General features: G+C 38.9%; 1 protein-coding gene across 5 annotated transcripts in view; it reads right to left on the bottom strand.

Moving 5' to 3' along the window:
• Positions 1-7,808: 7,808 nt before the first annotated feature.
• Positions 7,809-12,841, bottom strand: part of STAU2 (staufen double-stranded RNA binding protein 2) — a 170,634-nt gene continuing 165,601 nt past the window's right edge. For all 5 annotated transcript variants that reach the window (XM_030499585.1, XM_030499606.1, XM_030499570.1 and 2 more), the window contains 2 exons: positions 9,760-9,848; positions 7,809-8,921 (listed from right to left, as the gene is read on the bottom strand). In XM_030499585.1, coding sequence (XP_030355445.1) covers positions 8,828-8,921; positions 9,760-9,848 — 183 coding nt within the window. In that variant the 3' untranslated portion in view covers positions 7,809-8,827. The remainder of the gene's footprint in view (positions 8,922-9,759; positions 9,849-12,841) is intronic.

Raw genomic sequence — 12,841 nt, 5'->3', positions numbered from 1 at the left:
ATGCAAGCAAAAACAGAGCTGAGAGGCCACAGAAACTTGGAGCTCTATGAGATGTTATAATACAACTTCTGGATTAAAGAAGAAAGCAAAAGACTATTTTTTTAATACAATTAAGAAGGAAAATAAACCTAAGGTACTTGTTAGAACATAGTTGCCTCTTGACTTCAGATGCAACAGATGCTTTCTCATTCCAAGAATCCATGAGAACGAGCCTTTCTGTAAAGATACAGAGTATGTCATGATCATACATTTCTTGGGCTTACATCACATGTTGCTCAGAGGGAAGTTCATCACTCATGCAGCAGTCATGAAGGATGGTAGTTTCCTTCTCAGTAAGAAGACGTCTGTTTCCTTATGGGGAGGGTGGCATACATACATCATATTCAACTGCTTACTTCCCATGTACTTTTGCAGACCAAACTGAATTCTAAGGTGCACAGGGTGAGATAACTATGAATTTTTGTTGCACTGAGAGTGTCTTTGATTAGCAGGTCCACCTTCCACCTTCAAAGAATGCTTTAGCCACCAAATCATGGAAGTCACTGAGCTACTTTCCATCTCCATGAAAACCATTCCATTTTGTACAGAATAATTTAATATTCACTGGTTCAGAGAATACAAAAGTGAATGTGAATAACTGCCTCTTGATTAGCTGATATCGATATTTCACTATTTTTAAGGAAAAACCTTGGAACACCAGGCTTCTATCCTACTCTGCAAGTACCGTAAGCACCAGGTAATAAGAATACTTTTCCTTTCTCGCTGATTTAGTGAATGCTGAATAGGTCTGTCCAAAGTGAAGAGGACCAGCTGGAGAGATGGATTACACCCTGCTTCAGCAAAGACTACAGCCTGGTGGCTCAGGGAATTCTACGAAGCAAGGTGCAGAGGAAGAAGTTGATCTCCAGTTTTAGCTACTGAGTAAAAAGCAGATTTTTGTTGGCAGGAGTTCCTCCTTCACCAGTCCTTTGTATCTTACCCAAACTGGTAGGAATCCCTAAATGTCTACAGGATAGGGTATCCTCTCCTTGGGAGAAAGGGAACATCTAGCTTCAGAGTCCCAGAGTGTCTGGAGTAGGAAATAGTTTACATAGCTAAGACCAAGATTTACATGGGCAATCTTCTGCGTTAAGAAGTTGAATTTCTGTGGACTTTAAGACCTTTTGTGTTAAATTTAGGGTGCACATAAATTTTTCCATACCTAGCTTGCCCCCAGGTAAGATACTTAAACATTTGTGTACCTAGAATGTAGCTGTTTCTTAAAATAACATTCTGTTTTCAAATTGGTAGATAGATCATTTGTATAAAACATTTAAATACATACAAACACACACGCAAATGCGTGGTTCAAATCCATTCACACACACACAAGTATATATATAATATTTAAGCATAGTATGTTCACACACAAACACACAAGTATATAAATAATATTTAAGCATAGTACACATATTTAATGATAAAATACATAAAATATATTATATATAGAAAAAATGAACTCCATTCAAAAAAGGCAATACTTTCCCTTTTTCCAGATTTTGCAAATCTTCTGGTTTGCATTTATTCTTCTACTGACACAAAATGTGAAGGACTCTGTAGAAAGAAAGCAAACCATGATTTATTTGGGAAGGGTTTGTAAGGGGTATTTTTGGTAAACCAAATTGTAAAAGAAATTCGCAAAAGAAAAAGTTATGGAAGCTATTAAGTCTCTGATTTCTCACAAACTTTTATTTCACAAAACCATTTTCACAATCTTTTTGAAATCTGTGGAAACTTTTGCATCAGCTCTTGTGCAAACACAGCAGTTGGGAGTTCAACTGATGCAGAGCGAAGGGACAGAAGTCTCCTGCACTTAGCTTCAGATGCCTTCAAAATCTGCCACCAAATATTGTACATAAGGGTGCCAGGACCTTGACAGTGTCCTTCCTCCTCAACAAGCCACTTGGTTTTTAGGTCTTCACAATAGGCTGACAGATCTGGTGGTATTTCAAAAGCAGTTTCCAAAGGTGATATTCAAGATGATTGTGCCCAGTTGGGATCAGATTGTCAGAAGACATCTGAAAATGTCATCCTTTCTGGTATATTTTAATTAGGTCAGTGCTATTAGCTTTCTGGCCCTGGGTTATTTTGTCTATGAGTTAGAAAAAACATTGAAATAGTAGCAACATCTTTCTCTGCGCTGTGTTGATCGCATGCAACAAATATTTCACAATAATAAGAGCAGCTTTGTTGAAGTGAGGTGTATAAATTGACTGCACAGCCTTAGGCCTGGTGGCTTTTCATTTGTAAGAAACTTTCTTTTCTGTGCTCATTTAATTGTTTACTCCTACCATGTATTGTACATGGGAACTGTAGTCTCTGCTTACCAGGACCTGCACTATTTCGAGTCCATCGGTATACAATTCCCAACTTTACAACTTCTCATTTGGGTTGAACTTTCAATTACCAATAACCCTAGTGGTACGACGAGTGGGACCTTGGTTAATAAGGCTGTGTGTAAAAGCTGGTCAGAGTATAGGTACTGTGCTGCACCCTAGACTGGTACATCTTCCTTGACAAGAAAAAAATTCTGCACCTCTTTTACTTTATATTTTGTTTCCATATAGGAGGAAGTCGACCTTGGTTTGCAATAAATTGTCATTTTATGATAACACAAGGCAAGAAAGTTCAGTTTAAGTACATGGGTTATCACACTTACATTCGACCTACATGATTTGGGGGTACAACAATGGGTTAAATTCAGGCTCTATTGAAGTTGATGGGCACACCTCTGCTGTCTTCAGAGACTTAAGGACTGAGCTCAGTCTTTCAATTTCAGAAAAATCAAGTGTATTTTAGGCAACAGTTAATTCCTGTTTTGCACCACAGACAGATGTCACATTTTGATTTCTTTTTCCCTACCATATTTAAATATCTCTTCTTTACTTTGAACTACATTTGAAGACCTCCTATCTTTAAAACTAAATAAATTAAAAAACCTCAAATCTATCTCCAGCTCAGTTCAAATACAGTGAATTGGGGGTGAGGTGGTGGGTGGAAACAGGCAATTTTAAAACAGGGAATTACACTACATTGACTTTATTATTGTTGCCCTTGAATATTTTTAACAGGTACCAGTGGCTTATAAAAAAGAAAATCTATGCTGCACATATAATCATGAATAAAAATAAATAAGAAGGCTTAGGTGACCTGTTTTAATGCACAAAGATATTTTTAATATATTCTAGTGAGAGACATAAACAGGTTTATCCAGGTTAATTTTCCTCTCATTTATTGTGTGCTGTCAGATAAAACTTCATAGGTACTCAGACTCCCCTAGATCCTAGTTAAATAAAGAAAAGTTTGGCCCTTAAATAAATTATATTTTCAGGTTAGCAATCACTTTGTTTTGCCTTCCCTCTTCCCATAAATCAATTATTGAGGTCTATTTAATTAAGAACAGATTAGAAACATTTTCATTGTTGTTTTTTAAATTTCCTTTGTACTGAAGTGCTATGGAGTTAAAACACCAAGCACAAAAGTGCACAGCCAACCATGACTAACTGCATAAAGCAAACAACAAGCTGTATGATCAAAAACAAAAGCCAGTACCATTCATGTGGAATAATAGAAATCATACCACCAAAACACTTCATACTCGTCTCATCTACCGATGTACACACTTGCTCAGCTCATATCATGCCTCAGGAATGCAGTTACAAACAGAAAGGGACCTGCACAAGAGGTAAATACCCAGAGGGGAAGCCACATTTCCCCATGCCTCATCCTGATGGTACTTTACCCCTTCAGCTTGAGGTTCATCATCTGTGGGGAGGGAAAGGCAGAGCAAGCTGCTGCTCAGGACACGTTTCTCTCCTTCCAGCTGTTCTGGAGATGTCCTTGGGAAGCTCCGCCAAATATACGTGCCTAACATTATTGCTCAGTGCAGGTAACTTGCCATGTTTGATCTGGAAGGCTGGTGAAGAACAGTCACTATCTATTCCCACCGGTCACAGAACGATGTTGCCTCAAAGCACATAAAAATCACCATGTAATGTTGTATTCAGGGCTCTGACATAGTCTTTGTCTTCACCATCATTAAAAACAACCTTCCATCCTCTGCTGATTTTTCTCAGGGGTTGCAAAGGACACTTTTATTTGAGCAAAGAAAATCTTACCTGTTTATGACATGCAACTGAGAGCGAGGAAATGCTGGATGTTTCTGGGAGAGGATAAAGAGATTTTACCAAGTGTATTTTTCTTTCAGAGTTTTGTAATAAACAAAAAACCAATCCTCTGCCTATTAACTGGAAAACAAATCCAGCTTAAAATTTTTGCTCGACTCTTATTGCAGGAAATGGGAAACTTTCTGCTGTTTCATGGGGAATTGGAGCAGGCCAGAGAGATGAGAACAAGCAGCCACGTGCAATAAAATGCACGTAGTAAAGTACTCTCAGACATCAAGGGCTTCGCATACACTTTAGGAAGGATTCAATTTCATTGTCACTTCAGGCCAAGGAGGAAGAGATTCCATATTCCTGCAATCCTTCATCCCTACTACTCCCCTACTGATTTTTAAAGCCTGTTGTGGCTCAGCCCTTTCCTCGTGCTTCAGAAGGAAGACATGGCAGAGGGAACAAGACCTCCTGAGGTCCCTCTCTGTTCATTATCCAAAGTCCCTTTAAAAATGTTGCTGATGAGTACTAAATCTTTTAAATACTATGACTTTGATCAAGGGGAATTATATGCCAGCATAATTCTCTTTTGAATTCAGCAGAGGCTCTAGCTGACGGTTCAATTCAACTCCACTGTAAATGGAAGGTGAATGTTAGGATGGTTGGGAACAGAAATCTGCACCCTCTTCTCCAGCTTTATGGCCCCAGTGCTGCTGCATTTTGCATTTGTTGGAAGCAGCACATCTGTCCCTTTGGAAATCAGTGCTATATGAGTCAGTGCAAGAACAGAAACTTCCAGAGTGTGTTGAGTTGTTGACAGGCCAATGTGCAACTGGAGATGATAACTCAGATATAAAATTAACCATGTGAACTCTTGTCCTTTGAGTCGTATCAGATACCCCCACTCCCTTAGTGATGAGCCTTTTCCTGTGCAAGTTCTTAGTTTACTGACCCCCAGAAGGTGTTGAAAAGATAGTCTGAGAGGATACCCGAGGGTCTTCTTTTCTCTTTAGCATAATTCCTCCCAATTAGCTAGTGCTATAGGTCCAGAACTGCTGACTGTTTGGGTCCTGAGTCCTTAAAGAGTTGAAAACAGTGTTCACCACAGTACTCTCAGTAATCTGCTAGATAGGCAGGCTGCCTATCCTAAGCCTTGTTCCTTATTCCTGTCTTATTCCGAAACATCATTTTGCACCTCAGATCCATGTCTGTAAAAACATGATATTTGCTCATCTTTCTTTGAAAATGCTCTGAGATCCAGGATGAGAGGTGTGGGATGCGTGCTCAATAGGGAACTAAACTATTCTCTGTGCTTTTCAAACGGAAGTTTGACAAAGTCTCTACCTCAAAGAAAGTATAATCTAAAAAATAAAAATAAAAAAATATATTAACTGCTGTCATAAAAGTAAACTCAACCCTTTTAGAACTAATAATAACATTCAAATATATTGATACTCTTCCAATGTCCATCATTAGCTAATTATTAACAAAACTAAATACAAAGTTTGCTCTGTTCTATATGCCCTATTTAAACCCTACTTAAATGTAATTTTAGGAAGCAAAATCAGGAAAAAAAAAAAAACAAACAAAACCCAAAAAACAGGTTACTGAAGGAAAATAAAGTGATTTTTAGATTGCTGGACTTCAGCCCTCCCCAGCAGCTTTCAGATGCTGGCAGCTCAGGAACTAAGAGGAATAGCTGTGAACCAAGATCAGAGATGAGTCCACTGGCTGCTGCAACATCTCTGATGCAAGAACTTTCCTCAGGCTCTTGGGAGGTTGCTGATGATAATGCCAAACTATATCTAAAGTGCATTTCTGTACATGTGTGTGAATACTGCAGGATTTTCTGTGAGAAACTTCTCATGCATGATAAGCAGGTGGACAGACTGAAATCTCTTCACGGAGACAGGAACCTTCGAGTGCCTTAGTGACACCGAAATGACACCATGGAGTTCAGGTATCTTGATGAACTCCATACTGAGGTCTCTGTGATCCCATCGTAGCTGGAGGGAGCAGGAACTCTTCCTTCAGATTATGCCAGGAAAAGCTCTATGTTCACCTTCACTGGAGCCTCTTCTGTGAGGCTTTTAACTTGTGGCTTGGGAGGTGCTTTAAAACTGCCATCTCTGTGCACTTTACCTTAGGCTCCACAGAACCTTCTGACCTGTGATTACAACGATTATTAGTTTTTTGAAAATAGTGAGAAATCCTGCTACTCTATGACCCTCCTTCCCCATTCTGCTTCATGTTTTTATAGTTTTGAGGAAAAAAGAGTGAGCTCCTCAAGTCAGTTACTTGTGTTGGTTTTTGTCAGTGTCAGAATCAAGCATGCTTCTGACCAATAAGAGGACCTCAGATGATAACAGTTTCATAAGCACAATCTTTCTTTACTGTTGTCTGGATTGGAGATGCTGAATGACCCTCTTAGGCCTAGACAGCTGGTTGCATGCGTTTGGTTCTCCATATGCACTGTAGCAAGCCTGGCTCTCAGTGCAGAGGCCACCTGCAACTAAGCAACTAATCTGAAGTTTACTGGGCACATTTTTGTGGCTGTACTTAGAGAATGGCACCAAGTATCAAGCCGCACCTTGAGCTTCTGAGCAAACCAATACAAAGTGTTTCTCTGTAGTGACGGGGCAGGGAACACACCGCGGAGGTTCTGTTAATGCCAGGGAGATCATACTGACAATCTCCTTGTCAAATTCCCCCCAGCAAGCTCAGCTCTTGCCCTTAGGACAGAGTTGTCAAGGGAAGGGTTTGCCTCTTCCTTTTGTTCTTGTTCTCCATGGGAGAGGACAGTAACGCCATTTGTATTCTGCATACTGGCAGGTACTGATAAAGTACAGACTAAGCCTGTTTCTCAGCTCTCCGAGCTAGCTGCTAAGGTGAAGGAGCAGTAGAATTTCTGCTCAGGTTGGCAATTAGGCCTATAACATATCCCTGAGAAAGATGGTGTGCAAGAGCTAATTATTTTTGTATGCTGCTGCCTGAGTAACTTGAGTCTGCCAGGTGCCAAATGCCTCTGGAAAGCTCCCAGTTCTGTGGGAACTGAAAGGTTCAGCTTGCTCCTGACTCTTTTATGGAGTCAGACCCCAGGAAACTGCAAACTTTTAGCACAAAGTCTCCTCATCTGCTGCGGGGAGAGTGAATCATACCCATGAGAAACAAGAAGTAGAAAGAAGGACTTCAAATTTTTAGTGCCCAGTGATTCTGTAAGAACATGATGCATGTTACCCTAAAAATTTATCCCAGAGGTGAACCAATGCCACTGTACCTTGCACCATTTCCTTACATTGCTGTTTGACTGCTTTCCTCCATGAGTCACTCGGATTGTGATCCCTGGTTTACGTGCTTCTAAAATCTTGTGCAATGCTGTCGTGACAGTTGCGCAGTGGGTAGAAACTTTATGTGTTTTCTGCACTAGGTTTACATAAAATAAAATATCTGTATTACAGATAAACAAATGACTTGAATGCCAGGATGACTGGTCTAAAAGAGTAAGTTTGCAAAAGGTGGTGGCATGGGGAAAGGTAGGTTGAACCCTGGCTTTGGTGTGGTAGCCAGTCATTCCTTAGTTTATAATTGGGTTTTTTTCACTTCACCATCTTACTTGCCTATCAGTGAATGATAAAGAAAGAGACGACACTGTCATTGTACACATGAACTGATGTGGTTTTACTGCATTTGACCACACACTTAAAAGAAATATGCTGGTACAGAGTAGACACACGTCTTATCTCTGCTGCCACTCCTTTCATAAAAGAATGATCTTTACATCAACAGCTTTCCATCCTTTTCTTGGTAAGGTTGCAGTCCTACCTTTTGCTCTTGGTCCAAATGCAGAGATTAAAAACACTCAGTTGATGCAAACGGTGGATTGATACAACACACAGAATGGGGTGTAGATGTGCTTCACGCAACGGAGAGCAGAACTGAAGGGGAAAATGTTGCTTGGAGGCAAGACGCCTCTTTAATTGATTATGGCAAGGAAAATCAAATACCATATCTGCTTTTTTCCTGGAGTGTATCGAGACTGATCATAACTAACATCTGTTCATGTTAAGCAAATACTTGTCATGATTTAAACTTCTGTTTGCATACAACTCTGAGTAGTGCATCTTAAAGTCATACATATTCATATAGAATGAAGAATGCATAATGTCTGCATAAAAAGATAAGCTGTATGACTGTATATGAAGACAACAACTACAATTCTCACAGCACTGTCATTGGTTAATTTTAAAATATCCAAGCATTATTTAAAAAACAGTAAGCTGAACTTAAAACTACACTACGAAAAAATTGTATAACTGAACCAATGCTGACTTGTTTTCCTCAATACTAATTGATTTTAAAGTTTCCCTTTTTTCTCTAACACTTTTTGTTAATTAGTTGTTATTTTGACCTCCAGTAACATGATCAGACTTCTTCTACCTCTGGGCAATTGAGTTATGCTCTGATCTCAAGTTCTAAGGGAAATGTTCAATTTTATTTTCTTCCACAGTTGAATAAACAGTACCATGTATACTATCTCTTGTGTTAGAATAGTGTTGTCTTCACATAAGACTCAAATAATGGTATTAGTCATTCATTTCCTTGTACACATACACCCTATTGCGTGTTGACAGGTTTATAAGGATGCAGTGGCAGCCGTGGGTGCTGGGAAGCTCCTAGACGACAGCCTTTGAATCCTTGCAGTCCTGAGCAATGGTGCCTGAGTTAGTCTGTTTATTGTCTGCTTTCTCTCCCAGATGCTTGACTTGTCTGAAAGATTAATACATTAACAAGAGTGGTAAGGTCCAGGGTTGCACATCTTTAAGACATGTTTATTACCAGACGGCACATGAGATTCAAAGGTCACTGTGGAAGGTAACATTTTAAAGTGAAACAACAATATTTATGTTCAAATACTATGCTGATGAGATCATATGGAAAAATGTTTCTGATTAAATTAGTTTATAAATAGCCACAATATATCTACTGAAAATTCCAAATGCTACTTTTAGTCTTCTTTCTTTTATTCTATTACTTCCTAATTTATTTAGTAACACAAGACTACCTTCTTACATAAACAGACTAGCAGCTGGAAAAAAAGTCTATACTGGACAGTCAATCTCACTTTCTTAAATAATTGAAAAGCCAGTGTGAAAGCTGGTTCTATCGTCTACTACTTAAAGGTAATATTTCATACAAGAATTTTTTAAGACCTGAAAGTAATTTTAACTTTTAAATTCTCTAGGGTAAAATTCATCTTGCAGACTTATTTGCAGATAGGTATCCCTATTTACTGGCAATATCATGTGATAAAACATATTTGACAAAAATCATGTTATGCTGCTTACACAGAATCCTTACAATGAAAAGAAAATCCTTTTCTTTCAGATTTCCATAGGAGGATGGACTGTCTCATAGCTCATTAGTAAACACTATCAGTAATGCTAAACCTGAAATCTTGTTTATCCTCTCAAATTGCCATAAACTACATAAATTCCAGAGGAAATAGTTTTGCACAGGTTTAAAAGGTCAGCTAAGCTCTTAATTAGCATTTCTTATCTACCATGCCACACAGGCATTAAAATGCAGAGAATTAAATGGTACTTACTTTTCATGTGATCCGTTTTCAACTTTCATAGCTCCTTCCACTGGATCCAGTCCTTGTTCTGAAAACTGTTTCAAGGCACTTAACGCTGCCTAAAGAAAAAATGAGTTGTCAATTTTTTGTGTCAGTGTGTTAGTACTGACACATCTGTACTAACGCCAAGTGAAGGTGTGTATTTTGATATCCTATATCTAAATAATTTCCTGTATACTGAAGCCATTTAGGCTACAGAGCCTAAATGTACATAATGTACATTAATATAAAGCTGTGTTCGTGCATGGCTTTGAGGGTATCATCTTCTTTTTCCTGGTATATGAGTAACTTTTGTGTTAATGCAAGCTTCATCACCTACATGAAGAGCAAGATATAGTGTTAGGATTCTTGCCTCGCTGGCCTGTCAAGTCTCTCCAGCTTCCCCATGTGCTTTCCTAGAGTGTACACTTTCCAGAGCTCCTATGGACAAACTCTTGTCTTGTAGATGATTGCAGAAGGCGTGAGCAATGGGAAGAGGGTCAGCAGGACACTACTGACACTCCAAGGCTGGATCTCGAACAATGCAGCAGACTGATGTCTTACACATACGTAACAAAGTGTGCTAAACAGGATAAGCTAATACGGGATGATTATGAAGTATCAGCAATAGAAAAAAAGATCAATTTTCAGCTAACATTTTTCTGCACAAGTGCATTCGTTATTGACCAGATTCTCTCTCAACTTTGTGAGTCCTGCTTTAGGACTCAAAATTGTTCTTCTCTTCCCCCAACCAGTTTGATAAAAGAAGATTTTTTTTTTTTTTAATTAATTTAGCAAAAGTTGATTATGAAACTCTCAGACACCATGTGGCTGACTGAAAACACACCCAGCACAATAAAACAGTTGAGTCTTGAGTCAGTTCTGTCTTGAAGGTGAAATGTCAAGCAGAACTGAAACTAGGATTTTTCTCTTTAATCATTCTCACCTAGATGCATTCAGAACTAATCACTGGGGGGAAAAAAGGTAACTTTTCACTGACACTGTCACCTGAAGTAACATCTCAAACACTGGAACTGTCTGCAGGCCCTACGGCACTGTTCTTCACAGTGAGGCAACAACTGCTGTTTAGAAAATTGGAAGTTGCTTTCTTCTTAATTGTTGGGACAGAAAGAACGCATGTCTCTATCTTCATTTCCTTTTCCTCTTGGAGAGCAGGGACTCTGTCCAGAACAGGAGCTGCCATTGTAATGAAGTACAAGATTTGCTTTTGTACTAATTCTTTGCCTGGCTTCTTTCAACAGCTCCTTCCCTTGAAAGGTATGTTTATACAACTTAAATATTATTAGACAATGTGTATTTTGGTGAGATGAATAACAGTGCAAAAATTGCCAGGCTGCCCTAAAGTAAAAGACCAGGTGTCCCAGATTTGTCTATAGTAATGATTAGCTGCTAAAGCTTTAGAAAACTGTACAAGGTACTCTCACTCTTAATGTGTGAAGGTGAAATCTTTCTAGTTTGTGAAGCTTTATGGGGTTTTGCCTTAGCAAACAAATAAAAAGCTAAACATTTTATAAAGTGTCTTGGTAAACCTCAGATCATCACTGTTACTAGCCCATCTACTCTATCTTTACCATGTGTTCTGGGGCCCCTGGATTTGACAGCTAACTTGCTCCATACTTGCTCCTTCTTCTCACCTGTTGACATAATTTCCCCCTTCATCTTAAAATCTCTGCTGCCTGCATCTTTCTTTTTATTCTTTTATTATGTTATGGCTAAGGACTGAGACGCAACTTCACCTCAATAACAACTTCTCCCATCTTTCACTTTTATCACCCATTGAGTTCCCCAGTGAACGAATCCTCCCTTTCCTCATTTCTTCTGTTTTTCTCAACATGTTGATGTATTTGTATTTTTTATAAGACAGGTCTTTTTCTACCACCTCAGTGTCTCTTGTAGCTTTAGACATGCATTCTCAACTCTCTTATAAGCTCTAACCACCCTCTGCCTTTCCATCCTTGATCTTGACTGCACAGCAAAATCACTGTTTGTTCAACCCAAATTTCTCCCAGTGGTAACAAGGGTTTTCATCTACTCTCAATTTCTCCTTTTGTTCCAGTAACCTGACACATTTCTTCACCCCAGTTTCTCTCTTCACTGTGTCTCCCTGGGGTCCTTTTCATCACAATGCCAGCACTACTTATCATGTGAGGAAGGGAAGTGATTTGGGCTCCTATGCTTCCTCGCACAGGACTGCTTCTCTATCATACTTTAGTTGGTCATGGGTTGGCAACTAGGAGAGCGAGACTATTCAATGGGTAGGTACTGGCACACAAGAATCTCCTGTCTTCTTATGTCTATTTTTCCTGGTGCACATTAGGAAAACAATCAGGATCTCCTTTCTTCTTACGTGTGGTAATCCAAGAACCATTACCAGGTAGTACTGCAAGGAAGCTGAGACATGTGCTTCACCTACATAGTTTAGCTACAATCTCATCTGTTTTTTAATCCACCTTGTTTACTTTTTTCTATCCACTCTTAGCTTCCTGGTCTGATGTGTGAATTGTAAACTTTTTGTAGAAGAACTATTTGTTCGGGTTATTTGTTTGTACAGTGGCTTGGACAAAAAGGCCCTGATCACAGTTGGTAAGAAATAGAGCCAAGAAATGTTTCATTCAACATTAGACCACAGGTTGATCATATGATATACAGAACAACCTGATCTTGATCAGTGGTTACTGAAATCCCCACATTATCAAGAGATTAATTAGACCAACCCAAACTTCCTATTTCTTTTATAGAATTGTTCTGAATATGAGTACATCTGTTACTTAGTACTATTTTACTCATAGAACTGGCTATTGGAAGGCATACCACACAAATTACAGAGAAGTTTTCAGGGTTGCTTTCCAGAAAAACTGCTTTGGAACTCCCTGGAGGAATATTAGCCACTATCCCAATAGAAACAGAGGGCATCTCTTCCAACAGGAAAGGAAGTACTACAACATAAAATAATGAACTCTTTGCCTGTAAGCATGGATCATTACTATATCGGTGTTAAGGAAGTAAATATGGAACAATTAGAGGAAACATATAAAATGAAGGTATGATTTAA

This window comes from Strigops habroptila, chromosome 1 (genome assembly GCF_004027225.2).
Source record: "Strigops habroptila isolate Jane chromosome 1, bStrHab1.2.pri, whole genome shotgun sequence".
NCBI classification, from domain to species: domain Eukaryota; kingdom Metazoa; phylum Chordata; class Aves; order Psittaciformes; family Psittacidae; genus Strigops; species Strigops habroptila.
This window is presented reverse-complemented; position numbering and strand designations above follow the sequence as displayed.